This window comes from Halichoerus grypus, chromosome 6 (genome assembly GCF_964656455.1).
Source record: "Halichoerus grypus chromosome 6, mHalGry1.hap1.1, whole genome shotgun sequence".
Classification (NCBI taxonomy): domain Eukaryota; kingdom Metazoa; phylum Chordata; class Mammalia; order Carnivora; family Phocidae; genus Halichoerus; species Halichoerus grypus.
In genome coordinates, this window is record NC_135717.1 from 168,043,088 (window position 1) to 168,066,499 (window position 23,412).

General features: G+C 46.2%; 1 protein-coding gene across 1 annotated transcript; it reads right to left on the reverse strand.

The window, feature by feature from the left end:
* Nucleotides 1–434: 434 nt before the first annotated feature.
* Nucleotides 435–20,979, reverse strand: CIMIP4 (ciliary microtubule inner protein 4). The gene is made up of 5 exons (XM_036108721.2): nt 20,924–20,979; nt 16,469–16,911; nt 14,511–14,655; nt 772–882; nt 435–572 (listed from the first exon to the last, which is right to left on the reverse strand). Exons 1-5 carry the CDS (start codon nt 20,943–20,945, stop codon nt 475–477), a joined length of 819 nt encoding a protein of 272 aa, XP_035964614.1. The 5' UTR covers nt 20,946–20,979; the 3' UTR covers nt 435–474.
* Nucleotides 20,980–23,412: the final 2,433 nt, after the last annotated feature.

Genomic DNA, 23,412 nt, shown 5'->3' on the forward strand with positions numbered 1-23,412 from the left:
CGCAGGGAGAGAGGCGAGAATTACCCTGAGACCAATCAAACCCACCCTTGCACTGGGTGGCGGGGGGGTGGGGGGAGCATGCCTGATTCCTCTGAAGTCCATGGGTTCCTGGGGGAGGAATGATGTCTGAAAATAATCGGGGTTCAGCTAGGGAGGGCATGCAAGGTAAACTCCCGCAGTGTCCACTGTGAGGCCCCTCCCACAGGACATGAGGGAGAAGCCAAGCAGCGCTCAGCTCCCACATCCTGTCCTGGAATTATGAGGGAAGGGGTGTATGTCTAGGCGGAAGGTCTGAGGAGAGTTTGGGCTCTTGGGGCTTCTCTCCCCCCCCCCCCCCAGCTGGTCTTTCCAGTACCACACATCTGCCCCCACCCCAACGTGAAGGGAAGCAACAAGAAGAGGAGAACATTCAGATGTGTTTTTCTTTATTGTTAGCGCTTTCTCTGAGTGGAGGGCAACTCTTCCCAGTCGTATCTAGTACTTTGAGCTCTTGTTTTTGCTCTTTTCTCCAAATCTCTCATCCAATGCTTTCTGTAAGTTCATATTCATCGCATTTTTCTGGTGCCACCGTCCTGCAGAGAGCAGGGAAGGAGCCAGCCCAGATCACCCAGAGGACTTCTGGAGTGCCCGGGCCCCAGAGGTGATCCATGCTTCTCCCAGGCCCACCCCAGAGCTCTACCTGCTGCTCTGGTCTCCCTCTGCACCTTAGGGCCAACACACCCTGCCCGGGTAAGGGAGCGCCCGCCTCCCACAGCCCAGCACCCCACGTACCCAGATCGTCCGTCTTCCTGCCATGCCAGTGCTCTATGTCCCTCACTGATTTCTCAATCACCTCTGGGGTGTAGGAGGCCTTCATGAGGCTCTTCGTCTCCTCGGGGGCTCCTGTGGAACCCCATGAAGAAACCCCCAGAAGCCCCAAGTCAACGGAGGTCAGGCACTCAAGGATTCATACCTGGGCGTCAGTTTCCCTATGGATGGTGGACTGTGGGAGGGCAGGGATGTGGAGAAGCGGGCCTGGGTTCAAACACCAACTCTGGCATTTATGAACAGTGTGGCCTCAGACAAGTATTTAACCTCTCAGAGCTTTGGTCTCTATCTATTCAAAAGAATAAAATTTTCTTGCAAGATTGGGAAGATTACATTATTGGAAATTTGTTGGACCATCTGGCATGGGACAATTAATATCTGTGTTTTCAGAAAATTTACTTCTAGGGGCACCTGGGTGGCTCAGTCTGCCTTCGGCTCGGGTCATGATCTCAGGGTCCTGGAATTGAGCCCTGCATTGGGCTCCCTGCTCAGTGGAGAACCTGTTTCTCCCTCTCCTCCCCGCTCGTGCTCTCTCGCTATCTCTGTCTCTCTCTCTCTCAAATAAATAAATAAAATCTTTAAAAAAATTTATTTCTATATTGCATTGTATGTTAACTAAAATTTAAATTAAAAGAAAATGTATTTCTATGTGGACAGTTAAAATACACACACACACAAATAAGTTATCAGGATCAAGAGTCAGCAGAAACATCAGAGGACCAAATCCCAAAAGATAGCAAGGATTCAAATGATCAGTTACAGAATATAAAATAAGTGTATTTAATGTTTGAAATCACGAAAAAGAGAATAAAAGTATCAGTAAAGAATAAGAAATTACCCAGAAAGAACAGATTAGTAAAAGAAGCAGATGGGATTTCAGAAACAAAACCTATAATAATTGAAAAATAAATTCAATGGATGATAAGATGTCTGGGATTTGCTTTGAAATAATGCGGGGTGGGCAGATGGATGGGTGGGAGAAAAGATGAAACGAGATTGGCCATGGATTAATTGCTGAAGCTGGGTTACACGTGCAACATAGTAGTCATTAAATTATTCTCTCTTCTTTTAAGTTTGAAAATTGGCATCAGAATGTTTAATAAAAGCAAATTCAGGGGACAAGGAAAATAGCAGATGAGATGCAGCTAAGAAAAAAATGGTCAACTTCCAGCTGATATAGCTAAAGAAATTAGCTAGGGGGGGCACCTGGGTGGCTCAGTTGGTTAAGCATCCAACTATTGATCTCACCTCAGGTCTTGACCTCAGGGTCATGAGTTCAAGGCCTGCATTGGGCTACACACTGGGCATGGAGTCTGCTAAGGAAAAGAAGAAGAAGACATTAACTAGAATGCAGCATACAAGAGGGGAAAAGATGCGGAAAATATGAAAACGCTAAGATGAAGTTCTGATACATGTGTAAGTGGAGTTCTGAAGGTAAGACTGGAGAAACTGGAGACGTAGCATTTGAAAAGATAATCATAGTGGGAATTTTTCCAGAATTGGTGCAATATATGAATTCTCAGACTCAAGAATCAGTTTCCCAATCAGCATATGTAAAAAGAATTCTTTAACTAGGTACATCCAAGTAAAACTTGAAATACCAGAACCAAAGAAATCTTAGAAGTGGCCATACATTGATGTGTATTTACATCAATACATATGCATATACATAAATTATACACAATATACATGGGTTTTAATTTATGGGGTAAAATAATGACGATGATCTCTAACCATCTTTGAAGATTTACTACGTGCCAAGCACATTCTCAGAGCTTGATAGAGCTTACTCATGGAATCTTCTCAACAACCCTGAGAAGTAGGTATGATTATTATCCCCCTCTTACTGTTGAAGTCACGGAAACACAGAGAGGTTAAGTCACTTGTCTAAAGTCCCACAGCAGGTAAGTTAACGATCGAGGGCCCAAACCAGACCCTGTGTCCCCAGAATCCACAGCTTGAACTACTTCGCTTCTGTAGAATTAAAATTCGGTAAAATAATAACATGTAAGCTGAGATGGGGGCAGAGAGAATAAAATTGAGGCCTGTTAGCATCCTTATATTATTCATGAAAGCCTAAATATCTTGTTCAACTTCCGAATGTGTTAGCTATGCGTGTAAAAATGTGAAAGGTAACCACTAAAAAATAGGGAGATTAAAGACACAAATTGGAAAAAAAGAAACTTCACTCAAATGCAAAACAAGGAAGGAGGAAAAAAAGCAGCACCAACAGAAAACACAAAATAAAGTCATAGGAATAATTCCAAATGTATCAGGGATCAGTGTAAATATAAATAGACTAAGCCCCATTGATGAAAAAAAACATGATCAGACTACAGAAGATATTTTCCAAATATATATTATGTAAAGCATACGTAAAACAAAAGGACACAGAGAAAGGATAAACATGGAAGTATAGAAAAAGATATGCCAAGCACGTACTAACCAAAAGCAATCTGGTCGCATTTTACTGATATCGGACAAATAAGACTGTAAGGCAAGGGCATTGAGAGATAAAAATATGAGATAAATAAAAACCACTGCAATGCATTCAGGCGATGTAATAGTTCTAAACTTGCTGCATTAGAATAATCTCAAAATAGATAAAGCAAAATTGCCAGAGCTACAAGGAGAAATTGACAAATCTGCTATCATCGGAAAAGATACACTTACTTAATACAACTCAAGACCTGTTCATAATTTTTAAAAAATTAATGTGCAAACTAGGAATAAGAGGGGCTCTCCTTAATCTGATAAAAGATATCTTCAAAATTGTTTAAAATGTCATATGTAATGGTAAAATGTTAGAATCAATGAGGTTAGTGGCTTTCCCTGCTGATATGCACTCTTCTCCTGGACAAGTCAGCCAGGAGAGATGGTATAAAGATGGGAAGAGCCTAGTGGTTAATAACGTGAACTCAGGGGGCGCCTGGGTGGCTCATTCAGTTAAGTGTCTGACTCTTGGTTTTAGCTCAGGTCATGATCTCAGGGTCATGAGATCAAGCCCCTGGGTCCGGCTCGTGCTCAGCAAATAGTCCACTTGAAGATCCTCTCCCTTTGCTTGCACCCCCCCAAATAAATAAATAAATCTTAAAAAATGATAATAATAATAATGTGAACTCAGCCCCAGGCTGCCAGAACTCAAATCCCAACTCTGACCATTTCTAGCTGTGTGGCCTTAACCAGGTTATTTAACATTTCCTAGCATCAGTGTGTAAGTGGGAATGGTGGCACCCACGGCTATGTGAAAATTGAAAGTGTCTAAAATACTTAGAGCCGTGCCTGGTGGCACATGTCAGATGTTGTGTATAAATGCAACCATTATTAGTATTAAGAAGAAGCCCCAAAGAACCTACAAACCAATTTTGGAATTAGCAAGTGAGCTGGGCAAGACTTCAGGACAAAAGAAAGACTAATATGCAAAAGTAAAAGCCGCATCTGTGTATACAAGCAGCAAAGTTAGAAAATGTCATTTAAAAAAAGATACCATTTGTAAGAAGCAGTAAAAAAAAGATAAGTTCTTCTAAAGAAACCTAACAGAGGAGATAAGATGGCAGAGTAGGGGGACTCTAAGCTCGTCTGGTCCCTCAAACACAGCTAGATAGTCATCAGATCATTCTGAACACCCTAGACATCAATCAGAAGTCTGAGAGAACAAAAAGTGCAAGTCTGCAAGTAGAAAGCGACCATCTTTTGGAAGGTAGGGGGTGCAGAGAGTCGACTGGGGGGAGGCAAAGCTGAAGGTACTGTGGTGGGGAGGGAGGCTGCTTAAGGAGGCTACTGTGAAGTATTATAAGCAGCAGAGGGCAAAATCAGAACTTTTAGAAGTCCGCTACCATGGGGCATGTGCCTGGCTTAAAGGTGCTCAGGTGGTGATGTGGGGCAGAGTCCCAGGAGTGATAGGGTGGTCTGAGGATCCCTGGCCTCACAGGAAGACAGGAAGTGTCTAAGTGCTGTCCTGTTCCCAGGCATGAGAGCAGGGAAGCCAGCTGGGAGCAGCGGTCTAGGTGCCAGCTTTCTGCTCTGTGTCACGATAAACTTTGAATGCTGGGCAGTCCTGCGACAGCTTTCCTGGGATGGGCCAGCAAATGGCAATAGCCGGTGGAGACCCTCCCCCAGGAGATCAGCACGGGTTTGCTCCCCAGGAGTCCCTAAAATGTGGAGTTTTGAAATCCATCACATGCCTGACCTAAAACAGCTCAGACACAAGCAAGAAGAACACAGAGTTCTGATGGAAACTGGGGAGACAAGAGTGATTGCTCTTCTGTGAGGGCTCCCTGAAGGATGGGGGTGCAAACTTTCATCTCCGGGGCTGGAGAGCTGGGCAGCCATATTTATCCCATCCCACCCTGAGCGCTGAAAGCCTTCAGGGAGCAAAACAGCGCCACCTAGTGGAGACTGGAACTGTTTACACTGAGCCCTGTGCACCGGAGTCGCATTTCCACTGAAACAAGCCTGAGAGTCAGTACAACAGGCCCCTCCCCCAGAAGACGGCACAAACAACTTGCTGGCATCAAGTCTACTGATCATAAAGGGCTGGAAAGCTTCAGCTCTAGGGGAAAGGGGACTAGCTTCCTTTTTACTTTTATTCTTTGTTTTTAATTATTATTTTTTCATTTATTTTCTCATTTTTAATTTCTTTTTAAACTTTTATTATTTTTAAATTTTTTATTGTTATATATTTATTTTGTTTTGTTTTGTTTTGTTTTGTTTTATTTTATTTTTGGATCTAGATTCTTTTAACAAGCAGACACAAAACACACATAGGATCTAGGGTTTTTTTGCTTTTTTGTTTTGTTGGGGTTTTTTTTTTTTTTCTTTCTTTTTTCTTTTCTTTTCTGGACAAAATGACAAGATGGAGAAATTCATCCCCCAGAAAAAGAATAGGAAGTAGTACTCATGGCCAGGGATTTAATGCAGATATAAGTAAGATGTCTGAACCAGAATTTAAAACAATGATTATAAGAATACTAGCTGGGCTTGAAAAAAGCATAAAAGACTAGAGAATCCCTACTGCAGAGATAAAGGAACTAAAATCTAGTCAAGCTGAAGTTAAAAATGCTATAACCGAGATGCAAACCCAAACGGATGCCATAAAAATGAGGATGGATGAAACAGAAGAACGAATCAGTGATATAGAAGATGAAATTATGGAAAATAATGAAGCTGAAAAGAAGAGGGAAACAAAGGTAATGGACCACGAAGGCAGACTTAGGGAACTCAGCGACTAATTAAAACGTAATAACATTCAAGGGGTGCCTGAGTGGCTCAGCTGGTTAAGCGGCTGCCTTCGGCTCAGGTCATGATCCCAGGGTCCTGGGATTGGGTCCCGCATCGGCCTCCTTGCTACTCGGGGAGCCTGCTTCTTCCTCTCCCACTCCCCCTGCTTGTGCTTGCTCTCTGTCTCTCTCTCCCACTCTCTCGCTGACAAATAAATAAAATCTTTAAAAAAAAAAAAAAACGTAATAACATTTGTATCATCAGAGTTGCAGAAGATGGAGAGAGAGAAAAAGGGGCAGAAGGTTTATTCTAACAAATTATAGCTGAAAACTTCCCTAATCTAGGGAAGGACACAGACATCAAAATCCAAGAAACAGAGAACTCCCATTAAATTCAACAAAAGCTTACCCCAAAGATACAAATGTAGTGATCCGAAGGGGTACGTGCATCCCGATGTTTATAGCAGCAATGTCCACAATAGCCAAACTATGGAAAGAGCCAAGATGTCCATCGACAGATGAATGGATAAAGAAGATGTGGTATATATATATACAATGGAATATTATGCAGCCATCAAAAGGAATGAAATCTTGCCATTTGCAATGACATGGATGGAACTGGAAGGTATTATGCTGAGTGAAATAAGTCAATCAGAGAAAGACATGTATCATGGGATCTCACTGATATGAGGAATTCTTAATCTCAGGAAACAAACTGAGGGTTGCTGGAATGGTGGGGGTGGGAGGGATAGTGTGGCTGGGTGATAGACATTGGAGAGGGTATGTGCTATGGTGAGTGCTGTGAATTGTGTAAGACTGTTGAATCACAGACCTGTACCTCTGAAACAAATAATACATTATATGTTTAAAAAAAAAGAAGAAGAAGATAGTAGGAGGGGTAAAATGAAGCAGGGGAAATCAGAGGGGGAGACAAACCATGAGAGACTATGGACTCTGAGAAACAAATTGAGGGTTCTAGAGGGGAGGGGGGTGGGGGGATGGGTTAGCCTGGTGATGGGTATTGAAGAGGGCACGTATTGAATGGAACACTGGGTGTTATACGCAATGAATCATGGAACACTACATCAAAAACTAATGATGTAATGTATGGTGATTAACATAACATAATAAAATTTTAAAAAAAATTCAACAAAAGCTGACCGTCACCGAGGCATATCATAGTCAAATTCGCAAAATACACAAACAAGGGAAGAGTCCTGAAAGCAGCTTTAAGGAAAGGACTTTAAGGGAAAAAGTCCTTAACCTACAAGGGAAGACAGATCAGGTTCACAGCAGATCTGTCCACAGAAACTTGTCAGGTCAGAAGAGACTGGTAGGATATATTCAAAGCGCTGAATGGGAAAAATATGCAGCCAAGAATTCTTTATCCAGCAAGGCTGTCATTCAGAATAGAAGGATACATAAAGAGTTTCCCAGACAAACAAAAACTAAAGGAGTTCATGACCACTAAACCACCCTGCAAGAAATTTTGAGGGGGACTCTGAGTGGAGAAAAAAAGACCAAAATCAACAAAAACTAGAAAGGACCAGAGAACATCACCAGAAACCCCAACTCTACAGGTAACACAATGGCACTAAATTCATATCTTTCAATAGTTGCTCCAAATGTAAATGGACTAAATGTTCCAATCAAAAAACAGGGTATTAGAATGGATAAAAAAAAAAAAACAAGATCCATCTACATGCTGTTTACAAGAGACCCTTTTTGGACCTAAAAACACTTGCAGATTGAAAGTGAACCATTTATCATGCTAATGGAGGTCAAAAGAAAGCCAGAGTGGCCATACTTTTATCAGACAAACTAGACTTTATTTTTTTATTCTTTTAAAGATTTATTTATTTATTTTATAGAGAGAGAGCACGAGCAGGAGGGAAGGAAAGAATCTTAAACAGACTCCACACTGAGCACAGAGCCCAACGTGGGGGTCGATCTCATGACACTTAGATCATGACCTGAGCTGAAACCAAGAGTCAGATGTTTAACCAACTGAGCCACCCAGGTGCCCCACAAACTAGATTTTAAAACAAAGACTGTAACAAAAGATAAAGAAGGGCATTATATAATAATTAAGGGGTCTATCCATCAAGAAGATTTAACAATTGTAAATATGCCCCAAACTTGGGAGCACACAAATATATAGATCAATGAATAATAAACATAAAGAAACTCATTGATAATAATACAATAATAGTAGGAGACTTTAAACCCCACTTACAGCAAAGGACAGATGATCTAAGCAGAAAATCAACAAGGAAATCAACAAGGAATGACACACTGGACCAGATGGACTTAACAGATATATTCAGAACATTTTATCCTAAAACATCCTAAAACAGCAGAATACACATTCTTTTTTTTTTTTTTTTTTTTTCCGGCGTGCACATGGAACATTCTCCAGAATAGGTCACATACTGGGTCACAATCAGCCCACAACAAGTACAAAAAGATTAAGATCATACCATGCATATTTTCAGACCACAAAGCTATGAAACTTGAAGTCAACCACAAGAAAAAAATTGGAAAGACTTCAAATACATGGAGGTTAAAAAATATCCTGCTAAAGAATGAATGGGTTAACTAAGAAATTAAGGAATAAAAAAAATACATGGAAGCAAATGAAAATGAAAACACGACAGTCCAAAACCTTTGGGATGCAGCAAAGGCAGTCTTAAGAGGGAAGTATATTGCAATACGGGCCTTCCTCAAGAAGTAAGAAAAGTCTCAAATATACAACCTAACCTTACACCTAAAGAAGCTAGAAAAGGAAGAGCAAATAAAGCCTAAAACCAGAAGAAGAAGGGAAATAATAAAGATTAGAGCAGAAATAAAAATTATAGAAACAACAACAACAAAACAAGTAGAACTGATCAATGAAACTAGGAGCTGGTTCTTTGAAAGAATTAATAAAGTTGATAAACCAGATAAGCCAGACTCATCAAAAAGAAAAGAGAAAGGACCCAAATAGACAAAATCATGAATGAAAGAGGAAAGATTACAACCAATGCGAACAATTATAAGAGAATACTATGAAAAATTATACACCAAAAAACTGGGCAATCTGGAAGAAATGGACAAAATCCTAGAAACTTACAAACTACCAAAACTGAAATAGGAAGAAATAGAAAATTTGAACAGACCTATACCAGCAAAGAAATTGAATCAGTAATCAAAAATCTCCCAACAAACAAAAGTCCTGAGCCAGATAGCTTCCCAGGGGAATTCTACCAGACATTTAAAGAAGAGTTAATACCTATTCTCAAACTGTTCCAAAAAATAGAAATGGAAAGAAAACTTCCAAACTCATTCTACAAAGCCAGCATTACCTTGATTCCAAAACCAAAGACCCCACTAAAAAGTAGAATTACAGGCCAATATCCCTGATGAACATGGATGCAAAATTCTCAATAAAATACTAGCAAATCAAATTCAACAGGACATTAAAAAAATTATTCACCATGATCAAGTGGGATTTATTCCTGGGCTGCAGGGTTGATTCAATATTCACAAATCAATCAATGTGATACACCACATTAATAAAAGAAAGGATAAGAACCATATGATCCTGTTAACAGGTCCAGAAAAAGCATTTGACAAAACACAGCACCCATTCTTGATAAAAACCCTCAACAGCTCAACAAAGTAGGCATAGATGGAACATACCTCAACACCATAAAGGCCATATATGAAAGACCCACAGCTAATATTCTCAATGGGGAAAAACTGAGAGCCTTTCCCCTATAGTCAGGAACAAGGCAGGATATCCATTCTCACCATTACTATTTAACATAGTACTGGAAGTCTTAGCTTCAGCAATCAGACAACAAAAAGAAATAGAGGACATCCAAATCGGCAAGGAAGAAGTCAAACTTTCACTATTTGCAGACAACACAATACTCTATGTAGAAAACCAGAAGGACTCCACCGAAAAATTGCTAGAACTAATACATGAATTCAGCAAAGTCACAGCATATAAATCAATGTGCAGAAATCTGTTACATTTCTATATATCAATAATGAAGCAGCAGAAAAAGAAATCAAGGAATTGATCCTATTTGCCATTGCACCAAAAACAATAACATACCTAGGAATAAATCTAACTAAAGAGGTAAAAGATCTGTACTCGGAAAACTATAAAACAGTTATAAAAGAAATTGAAGAGGACACAAAGAAATGGAAAAGCATTCCATGCTCACGGATTGGAAGAACATTGTTGAAATGTCTATACTACCCAAAGCAATCTACACGTTTAATGAAATCCCTATCAAAATACCACCAGCATTTTTCACAGAGCTAGACCAAACAATCCTAAAATTTGTATGGAACCACAAAAGACACTGAGTAGCCAAAACAATTCTGAAAAAGAAAAATAAAACTGGAGGTATCAAGATACTGGATTTCAACCTCTATTACAAAGCTGTAGTCATCAAGATAGTATAGTACTGGCACAAAAACAGATACAGAGACCAATGGAACAGAATAGAGAACCCAGAAATGGTCCTAAAACTATATGGTCAACTAATCTTCAACAAAGCAGGAAAGAACAACCAATGGAAAAAAAGACAGTCTCTTCAACAAATGGGGTTGGGAAAACTGGACAGCAACATGCAGAAGAATGAAGCTGGACCACTTACACTATACACAAAAGTAAATTCAAAGTGGATGAAAGACCTAAATGTGAGACTGGAAACCATCAAAATCCTAGAGGAAAATTCAGGCAACAAGCTTTTTGACCTTGGCTGTAGCAACCTCTTACTAGACATCACTGGAGGCAATGGAAACAAAAGCAAAAATGAACTATTGGGACTTCCATCAAGATAAAAACTTTTGCACAGTGACGGAAATAATCAACAAGACTAAAAGGTAGTCTACGGATTGGGAGAAAATACTTGCAAACAACATGTCTGATAAAGGGTTAGTATCCAAAATCCATCAAGAACTTATCAAACTCAACACCCCAAAACCAAATAACCCAGTTAAGAAATGGGCAGAAGACATGAATAGACACTTTTCTAAAGAAGACATCAGATGGTTAATAGACACATGAAAAGATGCTCAACATCACTCATCATCAGGGAATACAAATCAAAACCACGATGGGATATCACAAGAAGCAACAGGTGTTGGCGAGGATGTGGAGAAAGAGGAATCCTCTTACACTGTTGGTGGGAATGCAAACTGGTGCATTCTGGAGAACAGTATGGAGGTTCCTCAAAAAACTAGTAATAGAACTACCCTACAACCTAACTATTTAGGTATTTACCCAAAGGATACAAAAATACAGATTTGAAGGGGTACCTGCACCTGATGTTTATAGCAGTGTTATCAACAATAGCCAAATTACGGGGGGAGCCCAAATGTCCATTGACTGATGAATGGGTAAAGGAGATGTGGTGTATATATTTAATGAAATATTACTCAGCCATCAAAAAGAATGAAATCCTGCCATTTGCAATGATTTGGATGGAGCTAGAGTGTATTACGCTAAGCAAAATAAGTCAGTCAGAGAAAGACAAATACCATATTCACTCATGTGTGGAATTTAAGAAACAAAACAGATGAACATATGGAAAGGGGGAAAAAAGGAGAGGGGGAAAGAGACTCTTAATGATTGAGAACAGACTGAGGATTGATGGAGGGAGGAGGGTGGGGGTTGGATTAGATGGGTGATGGGTATTAAAGAGGGTACTTCTTGTGATGAGCACTAGGTGTTGTATGTAAGTGATGATTCACTGAATTTTACTCCTGAAACTGATATTGCATTATATGTTAACTAAAATTTAAATAAAAATTAAAAAAAAGAAACCTAAGAAAACTGCATAGTCCTTATAGAAAAAATTATAAAATGTAATTTACAGATACTGAAAGAAGATTTAAATTAATGGACCTGCCTATCATATTCATGGATTGGAAAATTCCTTAGCATAAAGCTGACCGTTGCCCCTAATTTGAGCTGTAGATTCCACATACTTCCAATTAAAATCTCAACAGGGTTTTTGTTTTGTTTTGTTGTAGAAATTGACAAGGTGGGTCTGAAATCTCTATGGAAGAGGCAGGGACCTCAAATAGCCAAACCTTAGCTGGTGGTGGTTGTGGAGAAGCAGGCTGATATCTGCCCAACCAGATACCAGACTACCTCTCATACTTGGTCATTAAAAGCATAATAGTCAACCAATGGGCAGAATGGAGAGCCTGGAAACTGACCCCTGTGCACGTGGAAGCTTGGTGGACACCAGTGGTACCACTGCGGGTCCCTGGGGGCAGGGGTGAAGCTACCCAGTTCTGAGACAATTGGTAATCCACATAAAGGAGGAATTAAACAGGAATCCCTGCTTCTCACTGACAACAGAAATCAACTCCGGGTGGATTAAAGGCTTAACTGTGAAAAGCAAAACTAAACATTTTAGAAGACTATATAAAAGATTTTCTTTATGACTCAGCATGGGATAGGATTTCTTCAACCCACTCTTCCTGGAACCTTCTCTCTGAGGAAATAGCAACTCTGTCCTCCCAGGCTTTCAGGTCAGAAACCTGGAAATCAATCTTAATTCCTCTCTCATACACCCCAGATCCATTTATTAGCATATTCTGTGGCTCCAGCTTACGCAAATACCCAGAATCCTACCATACTGTACAATGGTACCTCCAGAGTTGTGCAGGGCCCCAGCCCTGCTCCCTAGACAAGCCACCATCATCTCTCCTACCTGGGTTTTTGCAGTCGACTCCTCACTGGTCTCCCCATTTCCGCCCCAGCTCCCCTGCAACTATTCTCAACAACAACGAGAATGGTCTTTTAACCAACAATACCATTCTCCTGCTTGAGACCCTCCCCTGGCTTCCCGAGCCCCCCAAGGGAAAAGATTTTCTGGCGGCCTTCCCCACCGAGCCCATCTCCTGTCTGAGTTCCTCTCCCTTGCTCTGGTTCAGCCACAACCTGGATCAGCAAGGGCAAGGCTGACGGGGTGGGTAGAAACAAGAGGGAAGAAGAGGTGAAGCCCACTGGTGCCAAGGCTGAATGAAGCCTGAATTTACGGTGCTTGCCAATGTCTGGAGTATAAATACTACCGCGGCTCACCGTAAGATAGCAATGCGATGCCAATCAGTTAGGGAAAATATAACAACTGACTCTTGTTGAGCGGGTAGGTACAAGCTGGTTTGCACTGGTTCCAGCACCACCCCTCGCACAGCTGCCAAGGTTGTGTTTCTCAGGCTGGCGAAACATGCACAGATGTCTTTTAGACGATTGTTTTATGTCTGGGTAGATGTTACCATATAAGGTTGTGCGCACCCTCGGGTGATAATTATTACGGAGACAAATGGAAGGCAGGAACTCTGAGGCCCAGAACAGAAGACAATCTGAGCTGTCTTCTCTCTCCCTCCTCCAGCACCACCCCTTCTCCAGGCTCAAAGAAAGAGCCAGAAAGGCTTCCCGTGGCTGTCTGGTTCCTTGGGTGATGGGGATCTGAGCCCGGTGAGGATGTCCGCCAGGCCCTGGGGGCACGGGAGAGGGCCTGGCAGGACGGAGGGAAGAAAGAAGAGGACCAGAAGGATGTCATGTTTGGCAATGAGGCAAAACTCGAACGTGGGGGCCGAGAGAGGCCCCTGCGGGCAGGCTGTGGACCCCCAGCTGAGCAGGCCATTAAACCACTTTGGGAACGGGGTCATAGGTAGGGAGGTGACCCAAAGCCGAGGAAAGACTCTGGGGCTTTGGAGGCAGGAGAAAAACGTGGATTTGAGCTCTGATCCACCTGTTATTGAGAGATCTTAGGCAAACTGTTTCCAGTGAGTCCCTGAAATGGAGCTAATAGCTCTCACCCCAAACAAACAGGACTACGGCTGGTCCTCAGGAAACACTGCACACTGCTGTCCGAATCTCCAACCCACCCTTCTCCCCAGGCGGTGCCACCACAGCTCTAGGAAGGAAAAACAATGGCCTGCCAGCTACTCGTTTCCAGCCCCAGGCCAAGCACCTTCAAGTGGCATTTCAGAGCCCTGTCAATGACCGAGTGAGGGCCACGTCATCATTATTATCCCCATGGTGCCAAGAAGGTGACCGAAGCCCAGAGAGGTGAAGGATCCCGCCTGAGGCCACACCCAGGAAGTGGCAGAGCTGAGCTTTGAACCTAGGAAGCCTGACATTGTCGCTGTGACCAGAGGTGCCCAGGCCAGCCAGGGGTGCCCAGGCCTCCCTCTGGCAGACTAGGACACCAGAGGTCCCCGAGGGAGTGAGGAGCTATTTGCCACCTAGGATGGATCATCTGCACGGTGAGAACACATTTGCCTGGGGCCTGGATATTCCCAGCGCAAGGCACAGAGCCTGGCCCAGAGAGGGCCTTGGTGGCCATGCAATGAGTGTCCCATGTCCCCAGGAATGTGTCCTGGGTCTCAGACCCCCTAGGGGTACAGGAAGGGGTGGCTTGGGATCCACAGGTGCTGACAGCCCTCACCCTTGCCCTTTGGCCTGACCTTGAAACAAGTTTGATCGCATGTTGTAGCCCAAATCATAGTAGTCTGAGAAGATGGAGGTGATTTTCACGGGACTCTGGGTCCTGCTGGGCCATGAGTTTGCCCTCTTCTGGCCCTCAAAGACCTCATCGATGGCCCTTCGAGCCTGCGCAGTGAGCAAGGGAGAGGAGACAAAGGATAGAGAAGCAGGGTCAGCCCTCTATCTCCCCTCCAATCCCTCCTCCCTCTCGCCTGACCTTGCCACCCCCTACCCCACCCCTACCCTGCAGCCTTCAACCAGGCCCAGGGCTGGGAGCCGGGAGAGCTGAAGGCCCTCCATTCCTCACACCACCCCACCTCCCAGACGGGCACAAGTAATGGTAATGATCATAGAACCTCCTCCCTGCTTTGAGCACCTACTGTTTATCATCAGAAGAGATCTTCATAAGCTAATATTACTCCTGCCATTTTATAAATGAGGAAGCTGGGCCTCAGGGCAAGACTCACCCGGTCGCCACAGCTGATAAACCGCAGAGCCCCGCTTGCCTCTAAAACAGAGGCATCCCCCACATCATCTCTGGGTGGCTCCTTAGATTTCCCTGGGGCCAACTCCTTCCTGTACCAACAAGGGACCTGGAAGGCTCAGAGTGGCTGAGCCCAGGCCTAGGAGCCAGGAAACTGGGGTTTGAGTCCCAGTTCTGCCATAACCCATCTGCTGACATTGGACAAGTCTCTGGTCTTCTCTGGGCCCGAGTTTCCCTACTTGTAAAATGGGGGTGGGGGCAGAACTGGATGGTCTTTGAAGTAGCTTCCAGCTCTGATAATCACGAGCTCAGTGACACCCGTGATGTGTCAAAGTTAGATAGAAAAACCAGATCTCCTGATTCAAACCCAGGACAATGATGGCCAAAGAGAGAAATGACAGCTTCCAAGGCTGAGAGGGGCAGTGAGAGATAGTGACCATAGAGCCAGCCTCAAACTGGGATAAGATCTTCCAAGTAGGACAGGACATTTAGGATTGTGACCTCCCAGACTAGCAGGTGGGTGTGGTCACCACACCTAAAGATGACAAAGTAGAGGGGGACCCAGCCCTTTGTGATCCTGGGAATTCCACTTGCTCAGTGTGACCCCGAGCAGATCACATCACCTCTCTGAACCTCTGTTGTACTATGTGTTCGAAAAGAAGCCATAAGTCAGGCCTGGCCTACCGCACAACGTAGTCACTGTGCGGGTTGAGGTGATGGCTTTAACCTATGTCTCAAAACTCCAGAGCAGGAAGAACTCCTAGCATTTGACCAGAAACAGCAGTTTTATCTCAACTTTCAGTTGATCGGTAGTGATTCTCTGGAATAGTGTATCAGGTGGGCAAAGGTGCCAGCATCGACTAGTGATGTCTGCCATGAATGCAGTCTAGGAAAGTTGGGGTATGAATGCCATTTGTCAGCCTGATCTAGTCCAACTGTCTCACTTTACAGAGGTAGAGACTAGAGCCCAGAGAGGGGAAGTGACTTATCCAAAGTCACCCAGCATTCAGGGGGCAGAGCCAGGATCAAACCCAAGTCTTCTGATTCCCAGTCAATGCTGTCTCCTTTAGGAGACTTGTTCAAGTTAAAAGCATCTAATCCAACACCAGCCTTATAACTGAAAAGTCAGTAAGGGCCAGGCCCCCAGAATACGTTGGCCCAGCTTGGATCCTTATCCCATAGAACTGGGTGAGTTTGGTTAGTTTACTGAACCCCTCTAAGCCTTGGGCTCCTTATCTGTAGGATGGTGATAATAGTACCTTCCTCACTGGGAAGATCAAATGAATTGTTTTATGTGAAGACTTTAAATTGGGCTCTGCCTGGCATAGTCAACATTCCTCTCGAATGATATTACTGTAGGGACTCTGTGCTCAAGAGCAGGCTCTTTGGGGGTCCTCGTAAGTCTCCATGCATAATGCTTCCGCCACCCTTGGCCTCCTGTGCCCGCTCGGATACCTGCTCCTCAGAGACCAGCTCGTCCACCACGTTGCTCCCAAACTTGTGACGAATGTTGTCAGGAATGATGCTGCTCCTCTGGCCCTGGGCTCCTGTGTTGGGGCCTTCTTTCAGCCCCTGGTTCAGCTGAGCCCCGTCTCGGAAAGAAGCCCTGCTCTCCCTCGAGGAGGGTCTGTAGCCTCCCTTCCTCGGGGACCCACGCTGGGGGTCCATCCCCGGGGACAGACGGTCGCTGCTGATGACTGATGGGGGTGGAGTCCTGACCTCCTCCAGGTGGACCTGCCTTAGGCGGCGGCCTCCCCGGTCCAGGGTCTGCTGTGGGGAGACTGGGGCCTCGTACTTCAACTTGGAGGTGTCCAAAGGGCTGGGGGCAGTTCTCCAGGGGTTCGTGTCCTGCTGGTCTTCCTTGCTGTTCAGATGGGCCCTGGGCAAAGTAGTTGTACCTGAGCAGGGAGAGAGGCAGGGAGGGAGGGAAGGAGGGAGGGAAACAGATGAGTGCAGAGTGGGGGGTGGGAAGGGAGACAGCGATGGGAGTGGGGAGGGGGGAAGAGAAAGACACAGAGCCCCAGAGCCTCAGAGCAGCAAAAGAAGGTAAGGGAAACTGAAGGGACCCCACGAGAAACTGCTTTCTCTGCTCCTTTTGCTGCCTCTACTTTTGCTGGGACCTGCACCCCTGCCTCACACACGCCTTACAGAACAGACAGTCCTCATAAAGGTCAAGGATTTAATGATTTTTTTGGAGTCTTCCAGCACAACAGACAGTACCTAAGGAGTGACATGAACATTTCCCAAGACCGCCGACTCACCAAGACCCCTGGCTCCAGGGCGTAAGTGACTTATGGGGACACCTAAACACGCATCTTTGTTCCTGGATGCCTGAGAAGACAGGGCACTGGACCACCACCGTCCTCAATACAAACCCCAGGCCCCGTGCAGAGACGAGACTCACCGTCCTTTCCCTTCTGGGGCTCCCAGACACTCTGTATTTGCACTCTCTCTGTCTTCAGTAAACTGCTCTCACTTCCTCTCGGCACGCATTTGATTTCTACCCTGTGTGAAGCCAAAGACCGTCTTGGCTGGTGCTGCGGGACCCTCTCTGGGTCCTCAGATCCAGCCAGCCTGCACCAAAGGGATGGGGACAGAGAGAAGTCACAGGAGCCAGAAGCACAGGGGAGAAATCAGGAGAGACAGAGGAAGCAGGTGGTTCAGTCTGCCAAGCCTCCCACCAGATGGGATCACCCCACGTTGTTTTTGACAATAGGAGTGGCAGCCCCAGACTCTCCAGCCTTGAGGTCTAGCTGTGGGACCTTGATGTCTCTGTGCTTTAGTGAACCTAGCTCCATGTGATTAGTTCCCTTCCCCTCTTTGAAGCCCCCAGCGAACCAGTGAAGAAAACCAGCAGCCGCGGGACCTGCCAGAGGGCATCGCTGGCTTGGCCAAGTCACAGAGCTGGATGGCCAGGTCTTTGCTCCCCATTCAGAGCTGCTGCCCAACCCCCACTTCCCTCTGCTATTGTCACTATTCAGGTGCTGTCACTCCAGCCACTTCCCGGCTCTCACACCCCCACAGGTCCCTTCCCCTTCTGGCCCTGACTCCCAGTCCCAGGGGGCCCCTGCTCCCAGCCTGCAAGCCTCCTCCCTCTCTTCACCCAACCCTGGCTCCCACCAAACCAGCTAGTCCTTCTCTCCCAGCCATGCCCTGTGCCGTCCCACCTCCCAGTGTCTGCCCAGGCTGGTTCTGCTACCTGAGGGCCTGCCCCTGCTTCTTCCTGAGAAAATCCTACCTTCAGCTCCTTCAAATGTCATCTTACCAGGAAGTCCTCCCTGACGCCCACCCCACACTGGCCTGGCCGCAGGCTCCACATCTCTCTCACGACCCTGGGTTTTCCCTTTCTCCGTCACTATGGCTACAAACCTTCTCATTTTCCCTCCAAGATGGGAGGTGGCAGTCTCGTTGAGGCGGGTCCACGGGTGAGTTGATCCTGGACCTCCCTCAGTGCCCACCAGACAAGCCCGGTGCATCGGAGCTGTGGGTGGAGGCCGTCAGCCAGCCCAGGGAGTAGGGGGCGGCGGGGCCGGCGGACCCAGAGGAACCCTGTGCCTCGTCAGTGTAACACATCATTTCTTTTCATGGTCATACCGCTGACATCAGGCTGCATCTGGCAGTTGGTGACCCTTGATCTAACCAGCAGGGTTTTCTCTTTCTTTAAGAAGTGGCGGGTAAGTCACATAAATAACAGTGTATCTGACAACCAACCTGATCGTGACCTAACACAATTTATATAACATGTTACACATGATAATACCCAGGTGGTGTATAAATTCTTCCTTACCTTATTCTTTCTTGTATTTTCTGTGCAAAATACAGAAGAGGAGCCGTTTGCCCACCCCCATCCCCCCCCACACACACACAGCCTTGACCTCGCCCCCTGCCCCCCAATCTTCAATCCCAGGTGACAGCTGTAAACACATCTGGTGAGCTGCCCTCCAAAATATTCTAGATGGCTCCTCCAGCCCTCTTGAAGGATTCATAGTAGTGCTTTGCTTTTGTTTCTAAATGAGATTGGATTATATGTATTGCTTTGTAACTTGCTGTTAAAAAAAGTACCACTGGGCCTTGAGGATTGAGTTATGGCAGCAGACACAGACCCCACTTCCCTTTCAAACCCGGCAGGATTTAGTAGCGGCCCCACTTGTGGTCATTCGGATTGTTCTAGGCTTCCTTTTCAGAGAAGGCTGCTAGAAAGCAGCGGGTTTTGGAGGCCATTGGGGGTTTTATTTCGCTCTCACCAGACCCTGCTGTGCTGTCACCAAGGGGTGGTGGTGCTCTGTGAAAAACCCCTCTTGCCCACCCACGAAGAATGGCAGACCCTTCCCCTGGGCGGTGGAGACAGAGAAAGCTGATGTCCAAGCCCGCCTGCCTCCTCCTTTCCTTCCCTCCTCCCTCCCTGCCACCAGTGAAATCAGATACTCTTTCATTCTTGCTCCTTTGTCATCTACACAAAAGGCAGAGGGAAAACCTGTTCCCCGAGACCAGAAGGCCTCCCCGCCCTCCAGTCCTGGTTCTGCCCCAGCAAGCAGGCAGCCAAGTCAACGGGCGCCTCTGGGGACAACCGAGGTTTCCAAGGTAGGGAGGCACCCTGCTCAATAGAGTGGAAGCAGCATGCTCAGCAACCCACCTGCTCAGCCACGGCCCCTCCTCCTGCTCCCAGCACAGCGAGGGGCTCCACCTGGAGTCCCACAGGATGCAGGGCTCAGGACTCCAGGAGCAGAGCTCCCCGTTTCTCCCAGGCCGCGCTCCCGCCTGCCTCATCTATGAGCATGTTAGAGCAGAATTGCCTGAGCCCCCTGCCCGCCCTCTGGGGTGATGAGTGCTTCACTGGCCGGGCCCTGGCTCAGAGAGCCGATATTGACCCAATTCACGCACTGAGGGAGCCCTATGTCAGGTCCAGGCACTGGGGACACAACAGGGAACTAAAAGGCCAACGCCTGTCCTCTCGGAGCTCAGTGTTTGTTGAATGAATGAGTGATTGTTGGCAGCTGAGGAGCCTCACTGCAACTCTGCCCCATCCCTTCTGCCGTAAAAAGGGCAGAGTGAATCCAGCTTCGCTTGCTAGTGTCAGGAGACAAATGGTCTGTGGTCAGTTTTCCCGGCTTGGCCCTTTATCAGAATTCCGCCCCCCCCAACTTCCCCACTCATGACATTTGCAGATTCTTGGGCCCCTCCCTGCATTGGGCCTGCATCAGAACCTCCCTGGAAGAGGCTGGAATCTGAGTGTTTAACAAGGCCTGGGTGCTTAGGTTGTTGGAGAGAGCTTCCAGCAGCCAAGTCTCACTGGATGGCCACTCACCGTGGGGCCCCTGTCAGAGCTGACCTGACCCCGTCACCCCTGCATTGAAAGCAGAGCCCCCACGTCGGGGTTTAGGCCCAGGACCCAGCCTGGGCTTCTCCCCCACCTGCCTCTCCAGCCTTCCAGCCATATTGACTTCCCTGGGCTCCACCAAAGCACCAGGCCTCTCACTTTCAGACTTTTGCCCATACTGTTCCCTGTTCCTGGAACACTCCCTTCACCCCTCCTTGGGCCACACCACTCCCTGGGCTGGGCTTACTCAGGACCTACATGTACCTTCCACCCCCTTGACCAGCCCTGGCCCCCGCTGGGGTCTCCCTCAGCCCTGCCCTCTGGGTGCACACTTCCCCACTGATCCCCGCAGAGGGGAACTGCAGTGGGGCTGCAGTCCCTGGCTGGACAGAGGGGAGGGGCCCAGCAATATTCCCCTCCCTTTGATTTCTATCTTCAAATAGAATGCGGAGGAAGTCAGGGCCCCACAGTGGGTCTGGAGGCCCAGGTGAGACCGAGGGAGGAGGAGAAGGGGCTGTTCCCTGCTGCCCGCAGGGCACCCGTCCAGAAGCCCTGAATGGGCATTCAGCATGTCCCTGGTCAGCCTGTCCTACCTGCTCGGTGGCCCAGCTCCATCGACTCTTGCTCTGGGATAGGTAATTCCAAGCTTAGTCCTGTAGACAAAGAAACACATTTGGTCATCCCAGATGACACAGTCTCTGCAGAAAAGGATGAGCAGAGAGCTAAACAGGGAGGCTTGTAGCCATCTGCCCAGCCCCTGACCAGAGGTCCCTCCATGCTGTTTCCAGTCCTCTCTGGTACTCAGCAAGCCCCTTCCCCCATGCTGCCGCCATCACCCATCCCCCCCTGGCCTGCCTCCTGGACCCCTGCAGACTCTGCCCTCTCTGGAAAGCCCAGGTCACTTCCAATGCCAGTGCCTCAAAGAACTTTCTCAAACAGCCTGGGGGCCCTGAGCTCCTCTTGCCCTTTGCACCCTCTTCCTTCTACCTTCTCCCCTATCTGCAGCACTCAATGCTCCCCTGGGATTCCCCAGCAGGCCCCTGGCTGTGGGAGGCCTTGCCCCAAGCCCCCTATCCTGGTGACTCTTTGCCTCCCTGCAAGTAGGACTGTGTCCCTTTTAATAGCTGGTCATTCAAGCTCAAGGGAAAGGAACCGGCTTGGCCATCATAGGAGAGCTGAGAGCAGGAGCCTCGCGGCTGTGACCTCAGTCTCTGCTCCACAGAACAGGCCTTTGGGCCAATTTAGAGCAGCCCTGGCGTCTACAATAGCCCCTGTGGCTTTCAGGTTTGTGTTCCTTTTCCTAGTGATCTTCTTCTTATTCCTAATACCTGATTTTATTGCAGTGTCTTTAAGATTTTTGTGAATCTTGTAATATGAAAAAGTAAAACAATTTCTTGTATACAGTGAATGTTTAGTACCTAGGCCTAAGCAGGAAGTAGCTTTGTAATAAGGAAAGCAAAAAAGTAGCAGGTTAGAGCTGGAAGGGATCTTTGGGATCAACTAATCCAATCTCTTCATTTTATAGATAAAGAAACTGAGGCCCAGAGAGGGGGAGTGATTTGTGCTAGGTCACCCAGCAAGCTGGTCTGCTGGTAAGCTCAGAGCAGATTAAGAACCAGATTAATTTTAGGGTCGCCTGGGTATCTCAGTTGGTAAAACCTCTGACTTCGGCTCAGGTCGTGATTTCAGGGTCCTGGGATCGAGGCCTGGTTCGGGCTCCCTGCTCAGTGGGGAGTCTGCTTCTTCCTCTCCCTCTGATTCTCCTCCCACTCGTGCTCTCTCTCAAATAAATAAAATCTTAAAAAAAGATCAATTTTCTTTTGAAGAAATCACAAAGCAAAACACCCTATTAATGTTGACACTTAATAATCGTGTGGTGATAACTGTGTGATCGTGCAGCTTCTGATGGACTGACTCCCCATGATCCCTAATTTCATAAGACCTACTGCTGGGGAGGGACTGAGCTCAACAGAATACCCCCCCCCCGGTATCCATACACAGCATTAGCCCCCCACCCCAACCCCCTGACTGTGGGCTGGACTTAGCAGCTTGCTTTTGATCAAAAGAATATGATGAAAATGGGAGGATGTCATTTTGAGATTAGATTAATGACTTCTGTCTTATTCACACTCTCTGGCTCTTCTTGGCTTGTTTGCTCTGGTGGAAGCAACTGCCATGTTTTGAGCTGCCCCATGGAGAAGCCAACAGCTCATGAGGAAGGGAGACCCTTGGTCCAATAGTCCTCGAGGAACTGCATGAATCCTGCCACCCAAATGACCATGGGAGTGGATCCTTCTCCAGTTGAGCCTTCATATGAGAACATAGCCCAGCTGACACATTAATTACAGCTTGTGGGGGACCCTGAGGCAGAGGACCCAGCTGGGCTACACCCAGGATCCTGACCCAAAGAAACTGGGAGATAATAAATTTGTACTTTTTTTTAAGCACATAGTTTTAAGTTGCTAAGCTTTGTGGTCATTTGTAATGCAGCAGAAGCTCACTAACATATAGTTTGGTACCAAGAATGGGCTGCTGCTGTAACAAATACCTAAAAATGTGGGAGTGGCTTTGGAACTGAGCAGTGGTTGGAGCGTGCATGGATTTTGAAGAACATGATAGAAAAGGCTTAAATTGCCTTAAACAGATAATGAGTAGAAATGTGGACTTGGAGGATGCTGTCACTGCAAGCACAAGGACGTGAGGAACATGTTTTTAGAACCTGGAAGAAGACGTGTCCTTGTTATGTAGTGACAGAAACTTGGTGACACTGTCATTGACAGTTATGTGGAAAGCAGAACATGTGACTAATGAGCCAGGGGATCTAGCAAAGGAGATTCTCAAGCAAAGCGCGGAAGGTGCTTCCTGCTTTCTTCCTGCTGCTTGTAGTGAATTGTGAGAGAAGAAAGAAGCATTGAAGGAAGGACCATTAAACATAAAAGAGGCAGGACTTAATAGTTTTGGAAATTCTCATCTTCTCCAAGTGTCAAAAAATGCTAAAATTAAGAAATGGCTTCAGAGCACTGTCAGGAAAAGGTAACCAAGGGTGTGACTATACCACATTTTGTTAAAAGCTTATAACGAT

What these genes read in the sequence shown, in the direction of transcription:
- CIMIP4 (XM_036108721.2), bottom strand. Translation starts at nt 20,945, where the DNA reads ATGGAGCTGGGCCACCGAGCAG. An exon ending in GCGATCAAACTTGTTTCAAG is followed by an intron (nt 883 to 14,510) that starts GTCAGGCCAAAG and finishes GGGGTTCCACAG; the next exon opens with GAGCCCCCGAGGAGACGAAG. An exon ending in CAGGAAGACGGACGATCTGG is followed by an intron (nt 573 to 771) that starts GTACGTGGGGTG and finishes TGCTCTCTGCAG; the next exon opens with GACGGTGGCACCAGAAAAAT.